General features: G+C 41.7%; 1 protein-coding gene across 1 annotated transcript in view; it reads right to left on the bottom strand.

Annotated features, from left to right (window-relative positions):
• Window positions 1–658: 658 nt before the first annotated feature.
• ddx46 (DEAD (Asp-Glu-Ala-Asp) box polypeptide 46) overlaps window positions 659–22,851 on the bottom strand; it is an 86,791-nt gene continuing 64,598 nt past the window's right edge. The window contains exons 18-21 of the mRNA XM_070877101.1: window positions 7,660–7,878; window positions 6,076–6,220; window positions 5,696–5,769; window positions 659–1,058 (exon numbers count right to left, since the gene is read on the bottom strand). Coding sequence (XP_070733202.1) covers window positions 1,011–1,058; window positions 5,696–5,769; window positions 6,076–6,220; window positions 7,660–7,878 — 486 coding nt within the window. The 3' untranslated portion in view covers window positions 659–1,010. The remainder of the gene's footprint in view (window positions 1,059–5,695; window positions 5,770–6,075; window positions 6,221–7,659; window positions 7,879–22,851) is intronic.

Here is a 22,851-nt window from a genome sequence, read left to right as displayed (position 1 = left end):
ATTATTGATTCTCCAGTCTCATCCTCTAAGTGACCAATGTTTACTTTAGCTACTCTCTTCCTTTTTATATATCTGTAGAAGCTCTTGCTGTCTGTTTTTATATTTCTTGCTAGTTTACTCTCATATGCTATCTTCTCTGCCTTTATCATTTTTTAGTCGAGTTGTTAAACCTGTTGTTAAATCCTGACTGCCTTTTCAGGTGGACACGAAAGATCCCACCTTTTCGAAGTAGAGCAGGGAATTCTTCTGGTATCCTGGTCATCTTTCATCCTTCAATCAACACCACTAAAAAAAACCCAGATTAACTCGTGCTTAATTTAGTTGTCGTCTATGGGACCGGCTGTGTGCATATAGGCTATATTTGGCTAGTGATTACAAAAGTAATTCATTGCTCTGAAGTGCTATGGGACACCCAAGGATGTGAAAGGAGCTATATAAATGCAAGCTTTTTTCTACCCTAATAAAATAAAGTAGATTTACACTCAGAAAAATTGATTTTGCATTCAGAAATGAAAAATACAGAAGAAGCACGAGTCACTTTTATAATTATTTTAAGCCGAATAAAACCAGAAGAAAATGCTTGATGGTACACAATGATCATTAGTATTTCTTCACGCAAATATTATAAGTTTGGTGATTCAATAAGGAAGCCATGAAATTAAAGATAATGTTCATTTTATTTGACTTTCTTGACATTTCTGTATCTCAGCATACAAAAGGCTACTTTTTTTTTTACACTTCAAAAGCATAAGTACTTTTTGTTCACGTACAGTAAGTTGGATTTAGCAAAAGTCTAACACTTCAACAGAAACTTCTCTATTACTGTAGAATACAGTTTCCAGAAATTCACAAGATGGATTCTACAGATTCTGCAGAACGGCTAAAAAATATTTTCAAATGCACTTGTAATTTTAACATTATAGAGAGAATAAAATAAATCAATTAACCCACAATAATGGACTACCATTAAAATCGACTTGTCGACACATTACATACATTTCACAGGACTCCTACAAAACCTTGTATCTTCCACGGTTGGTTGGCTGGTATGAGTTTTGCTGTAACAAAAACAAATGTTTAATAATTTAGTTACTACACAAATGTATTATACAGAATTATCTACCCTTTCCTGTTAAAAACTCTGTTGGAACACAAACATTTAAATTGCTAACCGGTCAGCTTTTACTACTCTCCAAACCTGGTCCCCACTTCCAGACACTAAGTGACTAGCTCTAAACTAACACGAGAAGACTCAGCAAGAAATAAGAACAATTTCTTCAGCTATAAGCAGATGTAAGCAGTTTGATGGATTTGTGTGCATTTACTAGAGCACCCAACACAATTTTTAACATTAGAAACAGATTCCAGTCCACATCATAAGGAACCCGAACTTCCTCGGTTGAGAGGGGGTTAAAACGGGGCATTTCTCTTACTGGCAAAGAGAGGCAGGGAAGAGAAATTGCCAGAAATGGGGTGGAACCAATTGCCCTCCATTAAAAATCCTGATCTGAGAGGTGGTCCCCTATGCCCCAGCAGCAGTTTGGGAGTGTGTCTGGGAACAGTCAGAGGCTATATCCCAGGAGTTCCACTCAGCTCAACCCTCTTAAAGTGCAGTGGACAGAACTCAAGAGCCTCGCAAAGTCCCCGAAAATGTAAAGGTAATTGGTCCCAGAGGGATTGACTACATTCTGACTACAACCATTCCAATTCCCTATGGGAAAGATTTTTTTTCCCTGTATCTTTGGCTCATTAATACCCTCAGGCATTTGGATTTTCTGCTGGCAACTTGGCAGGAGCCTCTCAATGGCCTGGGCAGTCAGTGGATGGAAGTCTTGTCCGACTGCAGTTTCTGTGCAGGAGTTTCGGGCCCCAAGTAATCTAGCAGTTAGGAGCCAGTAAATGACCAATCTTTTCCCTTAACTCAAGAATAAAAGATAGTTCATGAAAGGCATATAAGGGTCAAATGCATCTGTTTTTCCTATGGCCGAGATGCAATGGTCACCAAGGCTGTATACCCTGTGTACCCATAGACTATTTCCACAATTTAATTTTTTTTCCCATTAACCACAAGGAAAATTAAAGCATTAACGCTCATCAAAGTGGAGCAATTTAAATTGAACTTACACGCCGAGGGGAGAAATTAAGTCTAGGGATTTTTTTTTTTTGTTACCAATTTATTTCCCTCCTGTCCCAAGGGACTGTCGAGCAACAGAGGGATTTTTATTTTGAACTGCAGAGCAAGGATATTCCATTAAAAAGAAAACTACCAGTATTTTTAGTTTGCCATGGATAAATAAAGAGGTTAGAAACCAATTCAAATTGAAGGTGAGGGTCTATTGGGACTATAAATGATTTTTTTTAAATTGAAGGAAAATATGGGAAAGTAAGAGGCTACAAGCAGGATAAGGAAAGCTAAAAGCAAGAATGAGGAAAAAGTTTCAGAAAACATCAGAAGTATTTTACAAGCATATCAGTAAAAACAGAATTGTTAAAAAGCGAGGTGAGACCCCGCGAGGGGAGAATTGTCAATTTGTAGATGACCAAAAAAATGGCATTGATCTTTACTAAAAAGAGGTGAATCCTGAAGTGGTTAAGAGCGAGATGAGCAATATTATGATAAAGGTAACATTTTAGAGAAGTTAGTTAAGCTAAAGAAAGGTAAAGGGCTATGGGCCCAATAGGATACCCCCTGGGATCCTGAGGGAAGAAATTGCAGAGACTCTCGAAAACATAGAAAATAGGTGCAGGAGTAGGCCATTCGGCCCTTCTAGCCTGCACCGCCATTCAATGAGTTCATGGCTGAACATGCAACTTCAGTACCCCATTCCTGCTTTCTCACCATACCCCTTGATTCCCCTAGTAGTAAGGACTTCATCTAACTCCTTTTTGAATATATTTAGTGAATTGGCCTCAACAACTTTCTGTGGTCGAGAATTCCACAGGTTCACCACTCTCTGGGTGAAGAAATTCCTCCTCATCTCAGTCCTAAATGGCTTCCCCCTTATCCTTAGACTGTGTCCCCTGGTTCTGGACTTCCCCAACATTGGGAACATTCTTCCTGCATCTAACCTGTCTAACCCCGTCAGAATTTTAAACGTTTCTATGAGGTCCCCTCTCATTCTTCTGAACTCCAGTGAATACAAGCCCAGTTGATCCAGTCTTTCTTGATAGGTCAGTCCCGCCATCCCGGGAATCAGTCTGGTGAACCTTCGCTGCACTCCCTCAATAGCAAGAATGTTCTTCCTCAGGTTAGGAGACCAAAACTGTACACAATACTCCAGGTGTGGCCTCACCAAGGCCCTGTACAATTGTAGCAACACCTCCCTGCCCCTGTACTCAAATCCCCTCGCTATGAAGGCCAACATGCCATTTGCTTTCTTAACCGCCTGCTGTACCTGCATGCCAACCTTCAATGACTGATGTACCATGACACCCAGGTCTCTTTGCACCTCCCCTTTTCCTAATCTGTCACCATTCAGATAATAGTCTGTCTCTCTGTTTTTACCACCAAAGTGGATAACCTCACATTTATCCACATTATACTTCATCTGCCATGCATTTGCCCACTCACCTAACCTATCCAAGTCGCTCTGCAGCCTCATAGCATCCTCCTCGCAGCTCACACTGCCACCCAACTTAGTGTCATCCGCAAATTTGGAGATACTACATTTAATCCCCTCGTCTAAATCATTAATGTAGTGTAAACAGCTGGGGCCCCAGCACAGAACCTTGCGGTACCCCACTAGTCACTGCCTGCCATTCTGAAAAGTCCCCATTTACTCCTACTCTTTGCTTCCTGTCTGACAACCAGTTCTCAATCCATGTCAGCACACTACCCCCAATCCCATGTGCTTTAACTTTGCACATTAATCTCTTGTGTGGGACCTTGTCGAAAGCCTTCTGAAAGTCCAAATACACCACATCAACTGGTTCTCCCTTGTACACTCTACTGGAAACATCCTCAAAAAATTCCAGAAGATTTGTCAAGCATGATTTCCCTTTCACAAATCCATGCTGACTTGGACCTATCATATTACCTCTTTCCAAATGCACTGCTATGACATCCTTAATAATTGATTCCATCATTTTACCCACTACCGATGTCAGACTGACCGGTCTGTAATTCCCTGTTTTCTCTCTCCCTCCTTTTTTAAAAAGTGGGGTTACATTGGCTACCCTCCACTCCATAGGAACTGATCCAGAGTCAATGGAATGTTGGGAAATGACTGTCAATGCATCCGCTATTTCCAAGGCCACCTCCTTAAGTACTCTGGGATGCAGTCCATCAGGCCCTGGGGATTTATCGGCCTTCAATCCCATCAATTTCCCCAACACAATTTCCCGACTAATAAGGATTTCCCTCAGTTCCTCCTCCTTACTAGACCCTCCGACCCCTTTTATATCCGGAAGGTTGTTTGTGTCCTCCTCAGTGAATACCGAACCAAAGTACTTGTTCAATTGGTCCGCCATTTCTTTGTTCCCCGTTATGACTTCCCCTGATTCTGACTGCAGGGAACCTACGTTTGTCTTTACTAACCTTTTTCTCTTTACATATCTATAGAAACTTTTGCAATCCGTCTTAATGTTCCCTGCAAGCTTCTTCTCGTACTCCATTTTCCCTGCCCTAATCAAACCCTTTGTCCTCCTCTGCTGAGTTCTAAATTTCTCCCAGTCCCCGGGTTCGCTGCTATTTCTGGCCAATTTGTATGCCACTTCCTTGGCTTTAATGCTATCCCTGATTTCCCTTGATAGCCACAGTTGAGCCACCTTCCCTTTTTTATTTTTACGCCAGACAGGAATGTACAATTGTTGTAGTTCATCCATGCGGTCTCTAAATGTCTGCCATTGCCCATCCATAGTCAACCCCTTCAGTATCATTCGCCAATCTATCCTAGCCAATTCATGCCTCATACCTTCAAAGTTACTCTTCTTTAAGTTCTGGACCATGGTCTCTGAATTAACTGTTTCATTCTCCATCCTAATGCAGAATTCCACCATATTATGGTCACTCTTCCCCAAGGGGCCTCGCACAACGAGATTGCTAATTAATCCTCTCTCATTACACAACACCCAGTCTAAGATGGCCTCCCCCCTAGTTGGTTCCTCGACATATTGGTCTAAAAAACCATTCCTTATGCACTCCAGGAAATCCTCCTCCACCGTATTGTTTCCAGTTTGGTTAACCCAATCTATGTGCATATTAAAGTCACCCATTATAACTGCTGCACCTTTATTGCATGCACCCCTAATTTCATGTTTGATGCCCTCCCCAACATCACTACTACAGGACAATGTTGGACCACTTCCAGGATTAGTGGTTGCGACAGCAAATTAAAGTTAAGTTGGATAACTGGATGAAGGAAAAGGGGTTTAAGGGATATGAGAACAGGATGGCTAAACGTGATTAGAAATATTTGCTCGTGTGGAGGATAAACACTGACATGGACTGGTTGGCAGAACAGTCTTTTTCCATGTTGTAAGTGTTCCTTTGATCACAAATTGATGACATTTTCCCTCCAAACAGTTCCAATCAATAAAAGTGAAGCATGAAATCAATTCAGTCAATATTTACATTTTAAAAATAGGCCTTCGAAAACAGGCTTTTGAACTCAAAGATTATTTTACTGAAAGTGATTTTTGTCAAAACTGGTTGGAGGGGATGGGGTGTAGAGAATATTTCCATTAAGCTTCTTACCAGTCTAATGAGTTCTTCTTTAATAAGTCTCGTAATCTCAGCTTTAGCTTTCTGAACAGCTAGCTCACTAGCACCTGATAAATGACAGGAAAATATGTTACAAAGAATGAACGCATATTAATACAATAATTCATAAAGTCAACAGTACGGAAGTCAAATTTAAAGAAGGTATTGTACTTAACAATACATTACCATCTAATTCTAGAATGTCAAATGTAAAACGTGTAAATTAGGTTTTGGTTAAGCATCAGGAGAAGGCTGTGTATGTTGTATTCAAACTCTACTTTTTAAACAAGTCACCAATTGCTGCAGTCTTTGGGCTTGATGCCTAAAACAACATTTTTGCTAGGCACACTTCAAATACATTCATCAATGCTTACTTTCTATAGCAAGGTAGATTTTCCGCTCGCCTTCTTTGGGCTCTTTCCCTGGAGGAAAGTAAGTGCCTCTAATAGTGATGGCAGCTTCTGAATATTCACTAATCCTCTGCAGAGCTTCCTTGGAGGTAACCTTCCACCTGGCCGTCTACAAAAGATTAATTGCAAAACATGAAGGCATGACAGATACTTAAACAATCTGTGTATGTTTATATTGTTTTAACTATGCAAAAGCTTTTAGTTTTTAAATTCTACTGTGCCTGGGTTTCAGACCAATAAATCTTGGGAGTATGCTAATAAGACGTGGTCACAAGGACACAGTTCAAACCATTTATTAAAGCATCAAGTGTTTATTTTTCCAATTGTCTTTTTGTCTTTTCTTGAACACCCTGCTTAACAAGCATGCATTTTTCCACTTTTCACACCAGTTATCCTTATAGTCTCTGACTGAGACAAATCTTTGCCACATTAATGATAATGGATATTAACTATCAGCACAAGTCTAAGTACAACATTGATATTGGCACAAATTTGTTTCAAACATAACTCTTGGAACTATCAGAGAAAGAGCGATCCCCATCCAGTTAGTCTGCACTGGGTGAAAAAAAACAAAGTGCTAACTGGTGAAATAACCCAGCTGGCTTAGAAGGTGGGAATAATTGGACCAATGTTATCATCCTCCATACTGTTTGATTTGGGCTGTTTTGGTACTTTGGGAAGGTGGAAACCTGAGTGGAAGGATTTTTACATGGAAGAGTGTGAAAGGTGAGCTAGGATCTGGGAAGCACCAATCCATGAGCTCCATGCACTTCTTGTTAAGAGGTGAAGATGGAGGGGGTGAGGAGAGGGGTTTAAGGAGGCAGTTGATAGTGGGGAAAAAAATGGACTTGAGTTATCTTTGCCCGCCAGGATAATCCTAAATTAGTGGATGCTTTCGCTGGAGGAGAGAGGGAAGTCAAGTATATCTCGATGTGGTCCAACCAGATCTGGCGATGGATTGCTAAGCCAGTTATGCACCAGGTACATTCCTGTTTGCATCCCTTGAACTTGAGGGAGCAAGTGGCTGTACCAGCTAAAAACGTAGGGATTTGGAAACCGTGAAAGTGGAGGTGAGGGAGTGGTTGAGTATATTAATAGCTGTAGACATATCAGGCAAATGGAGCACCAAAGACTCGGCAGTTGGGCATCTAAGTGACTTGGGGAAAGAGTTTTCCAGCAGTGGATGCAGAAGAAAGTGAGATTGAAAGAGCATGGATGATGTGGGTGATGAGGAATATTAGGAAGTGGTTGGAGATGGCCATGTCGGTGATTGAGACATCTGGAATATAGAGGTCACAGGAGATGCCAAGGTCAAGGTGGTTGTGAATACGGGTAGGGAAGTTTATTTGGAGGATTTATGTGGCGTTTGTGTTACTGGTTGACCGTGTCATCTAATTAATCACACCAAAGCAATAGTTTTTAAGTGAAGATGCAGATAACTTCCACAACGTAGATAGACAGATGCTATTAAAGCATCAAACCTCAAGTTGTTAAGAAATCCAATCCAATTGCAACTTTAAACTCCACCCACCCAGAAAATACAATCACCTGTGGGAAATCATTGATCTCAAGCTCTTCCTCATATCGTTTGAATGATTCCGTTTGTGCATTTTCTGGTTTCTCATCTTCTTGTTTCTCTGCTGGCACATAGTTGAGCTTGGCATTGATCTTCTCTGCTTTCTGCTCTGCAATAGTTTTTGCAGACACAGTTGGGGCTTGGAGAGTGCGACCCCTCATAATAGCATTTGTAGCCTGCTGCATCACATCCTGAATTTAAGGGGAAGAAATTAAATGTATTGAACAGCAGCACAGAAAAAAGATATACAACACATTATTAGGAATGCTGCAAGTTCACAGGTAGAATGACACAACATATTAGAATCCAAGTGAATGGCAGTTCCAGCTCATACCCATGATCCTCCACATCACAACTTCTCGGCCTCAGCTGTGCCATTGTGGGGAAATATTAAGTAACGTTCCTATCCCCTGGAATGAGGGGGAAACACCAAGAAGAGTCACTCTGGGCCAGTCTTCCACACTGTTTAGTGGTGTTTCAGAACAACACTGAAGATTTGGGAGCTTGTCAGTCTTCTATGCTCTTGGCCAGAATGGTGATTCTCAACAAGACCCAGAAAAGGAGACAGTACCTTAAAAAGCAGAATCTTGTTGCAAGTTCTCAAGATTTATTTTGGGAGGGAGGGGCTGATAGTGGAGAAGAGCACACACTTGTACAATGTGATTGATGCCCTCAGGAGAATGAAACACTTTCCTGTCCTTCTCTACACCCCATTTGAGGTGGTGAGCAGATGACTATACTCTGTCAATGCTGTTTGAGGAGCCCATTGATAGAACCTACATAACGCAGGCTCCAAATTTCTCGCCTTTTCTGTAAGAATAGATCTGGATTCCACTCAAATGTCTTCCTCAGCTCCAAAACCCTGTGGAAACTTATGATATGGGGTAAGTTTCATTCATGACAGTTTGTTGAAGCATCAATACACTGTACAGCATATAGCTGAACCATTATATAATTCACTGAGGGAAAGATGAGCTAGAAATTCAAACCTAGCTGTAATCTTGGTCTGGATCCTGCTCATCACCTGCATTTTAAAGACCTTAATACATTTGTTGAAATAGAGAATACACACATTTCAAAGATGGTAATTTAGAAGCTAAAAAATAAAGTCTTAAACTAAGAATTATTGTAGACAATTATAGTTGTCTACTAAAATTCCTAATGGACTAAAAAGAGACACGCTGGCAGTTTTTTGCCGAAGCTATTGGTCCTCATAGCACTGACCCAATGTAAAGCAAATTTTACGATGTCGCCCTTGGTTCAATGGTAACACCCTCGCCTGAATCATAAAGTCATGGGTTCAAGCTCTACTCCAGAGAGTTGAGCACATTGATCTAGGCTGATACTTCTGTGGAATACTGAAGAAGTGCTGCACTGTCAGAGATGCTGTCTTTCAGAATGATATAACAGATGCCATAGAACTATTCAAAGAAGAGCAGGGGAGTTCTTCAGTGCCCTGGTCAATGTTTATCCCTCAACCATCATTAAAACAGATTATCTGGCTATTAATTTCACTGCTGTTTATGCAACCTTGCTATGCGCACTGGGCCTACTGTTTTCCTAGATTACATCAGTGGTCATTACATCAGTGGCAACATTTCAAAAGTACTTAATTGGCTGTAAAGCATTTTAGGTTGTCCGGAGGTCATGAAAAGCACTATATAAATGCAAGTTTGATCTTTCTTTTATAAACCTCAACCTCAGAAGAGCATCTAAAAATCCAGGCTTGACCACAGCAAAAGGAACAGGCCTGATTGAACCTGTTTTCTATGGTAACTTTCTCTTTTATAGTTTCATCCCTGTAGTCTTTTTACATATTCCTTTATATCCTTCCTTCCTAAATGAGTACCCATCAGACTTTTAAACACTTCAATTGATTCTGCATATAAAACCTTCCCCGACAGTGCATTCCACATTTTCACAGCTCTTTGTGTAAATAATTCTTTCTGGATTCTCTTTTATTCCTAATTAAGCCCATCAAATTACTGCTAGATTCAAAAGGTAGATGTGGTCTGTCAGCTACTCTCATTCATGAACTTCAAACTCAAGTGACTGAAGAAACTGTCAACCCACATCTTGTATCCATAAAGCTATTAAGTCTTCTCAGTCTCTCTGCTGCTCCTTAAAATTAGATCACTTTACAAGGCAACTCATGAACCAGCACTGCTCACGCAAAGCGGGCTTCATTTTGCACCTTTGTAGTGATACCTAAACATGAACCATGTTTAATGCAGTTTGTGGTTTACTGAAGCAGAAAATTAAGTCAGTGCTCAAACATGTATAGGAGCAAGACTCAAATTCTATTCAAGAATACCTTTGAGTTAACGTAAGCACGTCACTGGTAATTCAAGGGTGAATCTTGCAGTCTACCTTGTTCTCCTACAGCTTCAGGTTTGTTGCCCTTACTACGGTCTACCCAGTATCACAGTATTACCCAGTAATACAACAGTATAAAATGGTCCCATTGTTAAACTTTGCGCCAATTTAAAAAAAAACTACATTTTACTATGTAAATAGGAAGAATTATGATAAGAATGATTATTAGGCTTTATACGATTATTAGGCTTTATACAATACACATGTTCTGAATAACAGAGTTTATTTCTCTCGATCCTGTTTTACTCACCCTCTTACCGATGCTCTCTGTCCTAGGGTTTCAAAACTGCGCACATTTTTTTTTTTTTTTTTTTAATGGATTTCTCCCTCTCGCCCCACTTTCCCATACCCTCTCACTTCAGCGGTCAAAATATAACAATTGCTGAATACAATGCACCACAACCACTTTACCGGACATCAAGTCTAGAATAAGCTACACTCTACATTCTAAGTTGCAATGCTACACATGGTTATCAGGATTTTAGTAAATTGTAATGGTGGGTGTCAACAACGTTCCCTTTAAGCTGCACGGCCGCGCAGTGTTCCAGGGATCCCGTGCAGCTGTCTTTTCAATGCAAAAACCGCGCATGCGCGGTATTTTGAGTGGCCCACGCAGCGGCAAAAAATTAGAAGGAAGATTGGGTGTTATCCAATGTTGTGCACCAGTCCCCAGGGATTGTATGAAACTTTGGTGTACTTAGATACCAAATATGTTCTAAGTAGCCTGACACCACAGATTCAGAAGTAACGCACATCTCTCTCCATTGATCAGTGAGTGTAAATATTTTTTAAACTAAGAACATTAGTCACTGGTGACCAGGGTCCCAGTGCTCCAAGGAATTTGTTACTCTCTGCAGAACTTCCCCTACCACAGAATCAAAAGGAGAGCTGACGGGAGCAGAAGAGACGCGAGAATCAGGAGCTAGAGAAACACGAGAAATACAGTTGGCTTTTACAGCAAACCTCAATTAATATTGAAGTCCTGGACTCTCATTGACATTTTCATATCAATGAAGTTATTAATTTAAAAGCTGACAATGCATATCACATTTCTCCTACTCCCAATTCTCATGTTTCTGCTGCTCCTGCCACTCCTCTTGGTTGTACCTCTGGATTTCCCAATCCTGCTGCCTCTCCTAGTCATGATCTCACTGTTCTTCCTCCCAGAACCTGGGTACCCCCGAGTCCTCACCTTCTGCTAGTGGCTTGGAGTTCTTTGGTTTTGGTTGGCTAGCAGCTCCAGGCCCCTTCCCTGTTCTGCTTCTGAGTGGTGCAATCTCTCCAGTTTTCTGTCTCCTCTCCTTCTCAACAGGTAATGTAAATGTATAGTTCAATGTGCCAGTCTCTACCCTTTTCTTAAAATGTAAATGTGTAAACCATTTGATAACAAGCTGCAGAATCTACATTTCCTTGTTGCAGAAATTGGCAATTAAGATACCTCTGAATTCTAATAAATAAAGGCAAGTTTGTAGAAAGAACAGGATCTGAAATAGACCAAGATAGAAATTAACCTGGCACCCAAAGCAGCAATAGGAAAAGACCTCATTAGAAATTGAAGGCTGAAAGGAGAGAAACTGCAGGAGTGCCCTAATCTTCACCTTTCTTAAGATAGTAAATTGCACAGCATAAAGTTGAACAAAAATCTAGAATTGAGCTGCATTTTAATTGTACAATTTTAACCCGATTAATCATGCCTTTAGTGTTTTACAAAGAGAGTAAATAAACAGTGAGTTACATCATCCCACATCATTTGGTGGCTTACTTTTCATTAAAGGGCAGCTGTTGATTCTCTCACACAGAAGTCTCAACAGAAACTTCAGCGGTGATCAAATATTTACTGCCTATTTTTCCTTATGCAAATAGCGTAGAATGCATAGAACAAGGAAAAATTGAAGAAAAAGTGCGCCCTGGAAACAGACATTCCCATTAACAGTGTGGACTGACAAGACTTACCACAATACAAAATATCTGATCATTCAGCACAATACCGAACAAACATGTTGGGGTACATTTTCACCTCCATGCCCAAGCGGTAATCTAGTGGTGCGAATCACATGCCCTTATACAAGCTACCTGACTTGTATCCATTAAAATCAAAGGAATTAAAATGAGGTGGGTTTTATAAAAGATGGGCGTTCTGCCCAGCCAGATTATCACTCAGATGGTGAAAATCAAAATCTATCCCATCCAATCCCATTAAGACAAAAGTATACTATTCACACAGAATTTTATTGATTGCCAATTTTTTTTCATTCATCTCCTGTAGATGCTGACTCCTAGCAACATAGAAACATAGAAAATAGGTGCAGGAGTAGGCCATTCGGCCCTTCCAGCCTGCACCGCCATTCAATGAGTTCATGGCTGAACATGCACCTTCAGTACCCCATTCCTGATTTCTCGCCATACCCCTTGATCCCCCTAGTAGTAAGGACTACATCTAACTCCTTTTTGAATAGATTTAGTGAATTGGCCTCAACAACTTTCTGTGGTAGAGAATTCCACAGGGTCACCACTCTCTGGGTGAAGAAGTTTCTCCTCATCTCGGTCCTAAATGGCTTATCCCTTATCCTTAGACTTTGACCCCTGGTTCTGGACTTCCCCAACATTGGGAACATTCTTCCTGCATCTAACCTGTCCAAACCCGTCAGAATTTTAAACGTTTCTATGAGATCCCCTCTCATTCTTCTGAACTCCAGTGAATACAAGCCCAGTTGATCCAGTCTTTCTTGATATGTCAGTCCCACCATCCCAGGAATCAGTCTGGTGAACCTTCGCTGCACTCCCTAAACAGCAAGAATGTCCTTCCTCAAGTTAGGAGACCAAAACTGTACACAATACTCCAGGTGTGGCCTCACCAAGGCCCTGTACAACTGTAGTAACACCTCCCTGCCCCTGTACTCAAATCCCCTCGCTATAAGGCCAACATGCCATTTGCTTTCTTAACCGCCTGCTGCACCTGCATGCCAACCTTAAATGACTGATGTACCATGACACCCAGGTCTCGTTGCACCTCCCCTTTTCCTAATCTGTCACCATTCAGATAATAGTCTGTCTCTCTTGTTTTTACCACCAAAGTGGATAACCTCACATTTATTCACATTATACTTCATCTGCCATGCATTTGCCCACTCACCGAACCAAGTCACTCTGCAGCCTCATAGCATCCTCCTTGCAGCTCACACTGCCACCCAACTCAGTGTCATCCGCAAATTTGGAGATACTACATTTAATCCCCTCGTCTAAATCATTAATGTATAATGTAAACAGCTGGGGCCCACCTCAGAATCTTACGGTACCCCACTAGTCACTGCCTGCCATTCTGAAAAGTACCCATTTACTCCTACTCTTTGCTTCCTGTCTGCCAACCAGTTCTCAATCCACGTCAGCACACTACTCCCAATCCCATGTGCTTTAACTTGGCACATTAATCTCTTGTGTGGGACCTTGTCGAAAGCCTTCTGAAAGTCCAAATACACCACATCAACTGGTTCTCCATTGTCCACTCTACTGGAAACATCTTCAAAATATTCCAGAAGATTTGTCAAGCATGATTTACCTTTCACAAATCCATGCTGACTTGAACCTATCATGTCACCTCTTTCCAAATGCGCTGCTATGACATCCTTAATAATTGATTCCATCATTTTACCCACTACCGATGTCGGGCTGACCGGTCTATAATTCCCTGTTTTCTCTCTCCCTCCTTTTTTAAAAAGTGGGGTTACATTGGCTACCCTCCACTCCATAGGAACTGATCCAGAGTCTATGGAATGTTGGAAAATGACTGTCAATGCATCCGCTATTTCCAAGGCCACCTCCTTAAGTACTCTGGGATGCAATCCATCAGGCCCTGGGGATTTATCGGCCTTCAATCCCATCAATTTCCCCAACACAATTTCCCGACTAATAAGGATTTCCCTCAGTTCCTCCTTCTTACTAGACCCTCTGACCCCTTTTATATCCGGAAGGTTGTTTGTGTTCTCCTTAGTGAATACCGAACCAAAGTACTTGTTCAATTGGTCTGCCATTTCTTTGTTCCCCGTTATGACTTCCCTTGATTCTGACTGCAGGGGACCTACGTTTGTCTTTACTAACCTTTTTCTCTTTACATATCTATAGATGCTTTTGCAGTCCGTCTTAATGTTCCCTGCAAGCTTCCTTTTGTACTCTATTTTCCCTGCCCTAATCAAACCCTTTGTCCTCCTCTGCTGAGTTCTAAATTTCTCCCAGTCTCCGGGTTCATTGCTATTTCTGGCCAATTTGTATGCCACTTCCTTAGCTTTAATACTATCCCTGATTTCCCTTGATAGCCACGGTTGTGCCACCTTCCCTTTTTTATTTTTACGCCAGACAGGAATGTACAATTGTTGTAGTTCATCCATGCGGTCTCTAAATGTCTGCCATTGCCCATCCACTGTCAACCCCTTAAGTATCATTCGCCAATCTATCCTAGCCAATTCACCCCTCATACCTTCAAAGTTACCCTTCTTTAAGTTCTGGACCATGGTCTCTGAATTAACTGTTTCATTCTCCATCCTGATGTAGAATTCCACCATATTATGGTCACTCTTCCCCAAGGGGCCTTACACAACGAGATTGCTAAATAATCCTCTCATTAGACAACACCCAGTCTAAGATGGCCTCCCCCCCGAGTTGGTTCCTTGACATATTGGTCTCGAAAAACATCCCTTATGCACTCCAAGAAATCCTCCTCCACCATATTGCTTCCAGTTTGGTTAGCCCAATCTATATGCATATTAAAGTCACCCATGATAACTGCTGCACCTTTATTGCATGCACCCCTAATTTCCTGTTTGATGCCCTCCCCAACATCACTACTACTGTTTGGAGGTCTGTACACAACTCCCACTAACGTTTTTTGCCCTTTAGTGTTCTGCAGCTCTACCCATATAGATTCCACATCATCCAAGCTAATGTCCTTCCTAACTATTGCATTAATCTCCTCTTTAACCAGCAATGCTACCCCACCTCCTTTTCCTTTTATTCTATCCTTCCTGAATGTTGAATACCCATGGATGTTAAGTTTCCAGCCCTGATCATCCTGGAGCCACGTCTCTGTAATCCCACTCACATCATATCTGTTAACATCTATTTGCACAGTTAATTCATCCAACTTATTACGGATACTCCTTGCATTAAGACACAAAGCCTTCAGGCTTGTTTTTTTAACACCCTTTGTCCTTTTAGAATTATGATGTAGTGTGGCCCTTTTTGTTTCTTGCCTTTGTTTACTCGGCCTTCCACTATTGCTTTTTACCTTTCTACCATCTGTTTCTGACTCCATATTATACTGGAGTATGGCTTCATGAGTAACCTCTGGTATCTTATCTGAGTGCCCAATTTTCACATATGAAAACAGCAAGAGAAATGTCAAGGCTCCAGAGCAGAGTTCTGGCTAAAAATAGGCAGAGTGGGTCAGGAAGGGACAGAGAGAGTAATAAAGGTAATAGAGCATCACTGACTAAGGTGACATCAGGGAAGAATAGAAAAAAAACTCAAAGCTCAAGGCACTGTATCTGAATGCGTGAAGCATTTGCAAGAAAATAGATGAATTAATAGACAGAAATAAATAGGTTTGATCTAATAGTCATTAGAGACGTGGTTGCAAAGTGACCAAAGTTGGGAACTAAATATCCGAGGATACTTAACTTTTAGAAGAGATAGGCAAAATGGAAAAGGAGGGGTAGTCCTGATAATAAAGGATGGGATAAAGACAGTAGAGAGAAAGAATCTTAGCTCAGAAAATCGAAGTAGAATCAGTTTGGGTGAAGCTAAGAAACAGCATGGGGCAGAAAATATTGGTGGGAGTTGTTTATAGACCCCCAAAACAGTAGTGGGTAATGTAGGGCAGAGCATAAATCAGGAAATTAGAGGTGCATGTAACAAGGGTAATACAGTAATCATGGGGACTTTAATCTACATATAGACTGGGCAAACCAAATTTGCAGTAATAGTGTGGAGGACAAATTCATGGGATGTATACAAGATGGTTTTCTAGATCAGTATGTTCAGGAACCAACTCGGGGACAGACTATTTTAGATCTAGTATTGTGCAATGAGAAAGGGTTAAGTAATAAACTTGTAGTAGAGGGGCCTTTAGGGAAGAGTGACCATAATATGAGAGAATTTTATATTGTGTTTGAAAGTGATTTAGTTAAATCTGAAACTAAGGTCTTAAATCGAAACAAAGCAAGTTGACTTAGGTAGATTGGGAAACATTAAAAGGTATGATGGCAGACAAGCAATGGCTAGCATTTAAAGAACACATAATTTACAACAAAATTACATTTCCTTTAAGGCACAAGAACCCCACAGGAACCGTGGCCAACAAGAAAAGTTAAAGATAGTATTAGATCAAAGGACGAGCCTTATAATGTTGCCACAAAGAGCAGTAAGCCTGAGGATTGGGAGGATTTTAGAATTCAGCAAAGGAGGACCAAGAAATTGATAAAGAAAGGGAAACTAGAATGAAAGTAAACTAGCAAGAGACAAAGAAACAGACTGTAAAAAGCTTCTATAGGTATGTAAAAAGGAAAAGATTAGCAAAAGTAAATGTGGGTCCCTTACAGGCTGAGATAGGAGAAATTATAATGGGGAATAAGGAAATGGCAGAGAAATTAAACAAATACTGGAAGACACAAAACACCTCCCGGAAATAGCGAGAATGAGGAACTGAAAGAAATTAGTAAAAAAAAAGTGCTGGAGAAATTAATGAGGCTGAAAGCCGATAAATCCTCTGGACCTGATGGCCTACATCCTAGAATTCTTCAAAGAGGTGGCTACAGAGATAGTGGATGCATCGGTTGTCATCTTCCCAAATTCCATAGATTCGAGAACAGTTCCTGCAGATTGGAAGGTAGTTAATGTAATCCTGCTATTTAAGAAAGGAGGGAGGGAGAAAACAGGGAACTACAGACCAGTTAGCCTGACATCAGTAGTAGGGAAAATGCTAAAATCTATTATTAAGGACATGGTAACAAGGCACTTAGAAAATAATAATAGGATTGGGCAGAGTCAACACGGATTTATGAAAGGAAATCATGTTTGACAAATTTGTTCATTTTTTTGGAGGTTGTAACTAGCAGAATAAATAAGGGTGAACCAGTGGGTGTGGTGTATTTGGATTTTCAGAAGGCATTGATAAGGTGCCATACAAGAAGTTATTAAAGTAAACAAAGGCAGGAAACAAAAAGGGCCACACTACATCATAATTCTAAAAGGACAAAGGGTGTTAAAAAAACAAGCCTGAAGGCTTTGTGTCTTAATGCAAGGAGTATCCGTAATAAGCTGGATGAACTAACTGTGCAAATAGATGTTAACAGATATGATGTGATTGGGATTACAGAGACGTGGCTCCCAGATGATCAGGGCTGGGAACTCAACATCCATGGGTATTCAACATTCAGGAAGGATAGAATAAAAGGAAAAGGAGGTGGGGTAGCATTGCTGGTTAATGAGGAGATTAATGCAATAGTTAGGAAGGATATTAGCTTGGATGATGTGGAATCTATATGGGTAGAGCTGCAGAACACCAAAGGGCAAAAAATGTTAGTGGGAGTTGTGTACAGACCTCCAAACAGTAGTAGTGATGTTGGGGAGGGCATCAAACAGGAAATTAGGGGTGCATGCAATAAAGGTGCAGCAGTTATCATGGGCGACTTTAATATGCATATAGATTGGGCTAACCAAACTGGAAGCAATACGTGGAGGAGGATTCCCTGGAGTGCATAAGGGATGGTTTTCTAGACCAATATGTCGAGGAACCAACTCGGGGGGAGGCCATCTTAGACTGGGTGTTGTGTAATGAGAGAGGATTAATTAGTAATCTCGTTGTGTGAGGCCCCTTGGGGAAGAGTGACCATAATATGGTGGAATTCTACATCAGGATGGAGAATGAAACAGTTAATTCAGAGACCATGGTCCAGAACTTAAAGAAGGGTAACTTTGAAGGTATGAGGCTTGAATTGGCTAGGATAGATTGGCGAATGATACTTAAGGGGTTGACAGTGGATGGGCAATGGCAGACATTTAGAGACCGCATGGATGAACTACAACAATTGTACATCCCTGCCTGGCGTAAAAATAAAAAAGGGAAGGTCAAGGGAAATCAGTGATAGTATTAAAGCCAAGGAAGTGGCACACAAATTGGCCAGAAATAGCAGTGAACCCGGGGACTGGGAGAAATTTAGAACTCAGCAGAGGAGGACAAAGGGTTTGATTAGGGCAGGGAAAATAGAGTACGAGAGGAAGCTTGCAGGGAACATTAAGACGGACTGCAAAAGCATCTATAGATATGTAAAGAGAAAAAGGTTAGTAAAGACAAACGTAGGTCCCCTGCAGTCAGAATCAGGGGAAGTCATAACGGGGAAATAAAGAAATGGCAGACCAATTGAACAAGTACTTTGGTTCGGTATTCACTAAGGAGGACACAAACAACCTTCCGGTTATAAAAGGGGTCAGAGGGTCTAGTAAGAAGGAGGAACTGAGGGAAATCCTTATTAGTCGGGAAATTGTGTTGGGGAAATTGATGGGATTGAAGACCGATAAATCCCCAGGGCCTGATGGATTGCATCCCAGAGTACTTAAGTAGGTGGCCTTGGAAATAGCGGATGCATTGACAGTCATTTTCCAACATTCCATAGACTCTGGATCAGTTCCTGTGGAGTGTAACCCCACTTTTTAAAAAAGGAGGGAGAGAAAACAGGGAATTATAGACCGGTCAGCCTGACCTCAGTAGTGGGTAAAGTGATGGAATCAATTATTAAGATGTTATAGCAGCCCATTTGGAAAGAGGTGACATGATAGGTCCAAGTCAGCATGGATTTGTGAAAGGGAAATCATGCTTGACAAATCTTCTGGAATTTTTTGAGGATGTTTCCAGTAGAGTGGACAAGGGAGAACCAGTTGATGTGGTGTATTTGGACTTTCAGAAGGCTTTCGACAAGGTCCCACACAAGAGATTAATGTGCAAAGTTAAAGCACATGGGATTGAGGGTAGTGTGCTGACGTGGATTGAGAACTGATTGTCAGACAGGAAGCAAAGAGTAAGAGTAAATGGGTACTTTTCAGAATGGCAGGCAGTGACTAGTGGGGTACCGCAAGGTTCTGTGCTGGGGTCCCAGCTGTTTACATTGTACATTAACGATTTAGACGAGGGGATTAAATGTAGTATCTCCAAATTTGCGGATGACACTAAGTTGGGTGGCAGTGTGAGTTGCGAGGAGGATGCTATGAGGCTGCAGAGTGACTTGGATAGGTTAGGTGAGTGGGCAAATGCATGGCAGATGAAGTATAATGTGGATAAATGTGAGGTTATCCACTTTGGTGGTAAAAACAGAGAGACAGACTATTATCTGAATGGTGACAGATTAGGAAAAGGGGAGGTGTAACGAGACCTGGGTGTCATGGTACATCAGTCATTGAAGGTTGGCATGCAGGTACGAAAGCAAATGTCATGTTGGCCTTCATAGCCAGGGGCTTTGAGTACAGGGGCAGGGAGGTGTTACTATAGTTGTACAGGGCCTTGGTGAGGCCACACCTGGAGTATTGTGTACAGTTTTGGTCTCCTAACTTGAGGAAGGACATTCTTGCTATTGAGGGAGTGCAGCGAAGGTTCACCAGACTGATTCCCGGGATGGCGGGACTGACATATCAAGAAAGATTTGATCAACTGGGCTTGTATTCACTGGAGTTCAGAAGCATGAGAGGGGTTCTCATAGAAACGTTTAAAATTCTGATGGGTTTAGACAGGTTAAATGCAGGAAGAATGTTCCCAATGTTGGGGAAGTCCAGAACCAGGGGTCAAAGTCTAAGGATAAGGGATAAGCCATTTAGGACCGAGATGAGGAGAAACTTCTTCACCCAGAGAGTGGTGACCCTGTGGAATTCTCTACCACAGAAAGTTGTTGAGGCCAATTCACTAAATCTATTCAAAAAGGAGTTAGATGTAGTCCTTACTACTAGGGGGATCAAGAGGTATGGCGAGAAAGCAGGAATGGGGTACTGAAGTTGCATGTTCAGCCATGAACTCATTGAATGGCGGTGCAGGCTCGAAGGGCCGAATGGTCTACTCCTGCACCTATGATTTATGTTTCTATGTTTCGAAACAAAATGAGGGCTTATGGGATTGGTGACAATATACTCGCATGGATTGAGGATTGGTTAACAGACAGAAAACAGAGAGTAGGAATAAACGGACATTTTCGGGTTGGCAGGCTGTAACTACTGCGGCAAGGATCGGTGCTTGGGCCCCAGCTATTCACAATCTATATCAATGATTTGGATGAGGGGACCAAATGTAATATATCCAAGTTTGCTGATGATACAAAGCTAGGTGTGAATGTAAGTTGTGAGGAGGATGCAAAGACACTTCAAGTGAATATAGACAGGCTAAGTGAGTGGGCAACAACATGGCAAATGGAATATAATGTGAAGAAATGTGAAGTTATCCACTTTGATAGGAAAAATAGAAAAGCAGAACATTTTTGAAATGGTGAGATATTGGGAAATGTTGTTCAGAGGGACCTGGGTGTCCTTTACACTAATCACAAAGTTAACATGCAGGTACAGAAAGCAAATGGTGTGTTGACATTTATTACAAGAGGATTTGAGTATAAGAGTGAAGACATCTTACTGCAATTTTATAGGACCCGAGTGAGACCATATCTGGAGTATTGTGTAAAGTTTTGATCTCCTTACCTAAGGAAGGATATATCTTGCCATAGAGGGAGTGCAACGGAGGTTCACCAAACTGATTACTAGGATGGGAGTATTGTCCTACGAGGAGAGAGTGAGTAGACTAGGCCTATATTCTCTGGAATTTAGATGAATGAGAGGTGATCTCAATGAAACACAAAAAAGTCTTACAGGGCTTGACAGGGTAGTCGCAGGGATTTGTTTCCTCTGACTGGGGAGTCTAGAACAAGGGGTCACAGTCTCAGAATAAGGGGGTAGCCATTTAGGACAGAGATGAGACGAAACTTCTTCACTCAGAGGGTGGTGAATCTTTGGAATTCTCTACCCCAGAGGGCTGTGGAGGCTCAGTCGTTGAGTATATTCAAGGCAGAGATTGATAGATATTTGGATATTAAGGGAATCAAGGGATATGGAATAGTGCAGGAAAGTGGAGTTGAGGTAGAAGATCAGCCATGATCTCATTGAAATATAGACTCATAGAAAATAGGTGCAGGAGTAGGTCATTCGGCCCTTCGAGCCTGCACTACCATTCAATAAGATCATGGCTGATCATTCCCTCAGTACCCCTTTCTTGCTTTCTCTCCATACCCCTTGATCCCCTTAGCCGCAAGGGACATATCTAACTCCCTCTTGAATATATCCAATATGGCATCAACAACTCTCTGCGGCCGGGAATTCCACAGGTTAACAACTCTCAGTGAAGAAGTTTCTCCTCAACTCAGTATAAGGGGTAGGCCATTTAGGACTAAGACTGTGTCCCCTGGTTCTGGACTTCCCCAACATCGAGAACATTCTACCCGCATCTAACCTGTCCAGTCCCGTCAGAATCTTAGAGGTTTCTATGAGATCCCCTCTCAGCCTTCTAAACTCCAATGTATAAAGGCCAGTTGATCCAGTCTCTCCTCATGTCAGTCCAGCCATCCCGGGAATCAGTCTGGTGAACCTTCGCTGCACTCCCTCAATAGCAAGAACGTCCTTCCTCAGATTAGGAGACCAAAACTGAACACAATATTCCAGGTGAGGCCTCACCAAGACCCTGTACAACTGCAGTAAGACCTCCCTGATCCTATACTCAAATCCCCTAGCTACGAAGACCAACATGACATTTGCCTTCTTCACCGCCTGCTGCACCTGCATGCCAACTTTCAATGACTGATGAACCATGACACCCAGGTCTCGTTGCACCTCCCCTTTTCCTAATCTGCCGCCATTCAGATAATATTCTGTCTTCGCGTTTTTGCCCCCAAAGTGGATAACCTCACAGTTATCCACATTATACTGCATCTGCCATGCATTTGTCCACTCACCTAACCTGTCCAAGTCACCCTGCAACCTCTTAGCGTTCCCCTCACAGCTCACACCGCCACCCAGTTTAGTGTCATCTGCAAACTTGGAGATGTTACATTCAATTCCTTCATCTAAATCATTGATGTATATTGTAAAGAGCTGGGATCCCAGCACTGAGCCCTGCGGCACTCCACTAGTCACTGCCTGCCATTCTGAAAAGGACCCGTTTATCCCGACTCTCTGCTTCCTGTCTGCCAACCAGTTCTCTATCCACGTCAGTATATTATCCCCAATACCATGTGCTTGGATTTTGCACACCAATCTCTTGTGTGGGACCTTGTCAATAGCCTTTTGAAAGCCCAAATACACCACATTCACTAGTTCTCCCTTGTCCATTCTACGAGTTACATCCTCAAAAAATTCCAGATTTGTCAAGCATGATTTCCCCTTCATAAATCCATGCTGACTTGGACCGATCCTGTCACTGCTTTCCAAATGCGCTGCTATTTCATCCTTAATAACTGATTCCAACATTTTCCTCACTACTGATGTCAGGCTAACCGGTCTATAATTACCCGCGTTCTCTCTCCCTCTCTTTTTAAAAAGCGGTGTTACATTAGCTACCCTCCAGTCCATAGGAACTGATCCAGACTCGATAGACTGTTGGAAAATGATCACCAATGCATCCACTATTTCTAGGGCCACTTCCTTAAGTACTCTGGGATGCAGACTATCAGGCCCCGGGGATTTATCGGCCTTCAATTTCCCCAACACAATTTCCTGCC

Source organism: Pristiophorus japonicus, chromosome 4 (assembly GCF_044704955.1).
Source record: "Pristiophorus japonicus isolate sPriJap1 chromosome 4, sPriJap1.hap1, whole genome shotgun sequence".
Taxonomy (NCBI): Eukaryota; Metazoa; Chordata; class Chondrichthyes; family Pristiophoridae; genus Pristiophorus; species Pristiophorus japonicus.
Note: the sequence above shows the minus strand (reverse complement) of the source record. Positions and strands in the feature narration are given on the sequence as shown.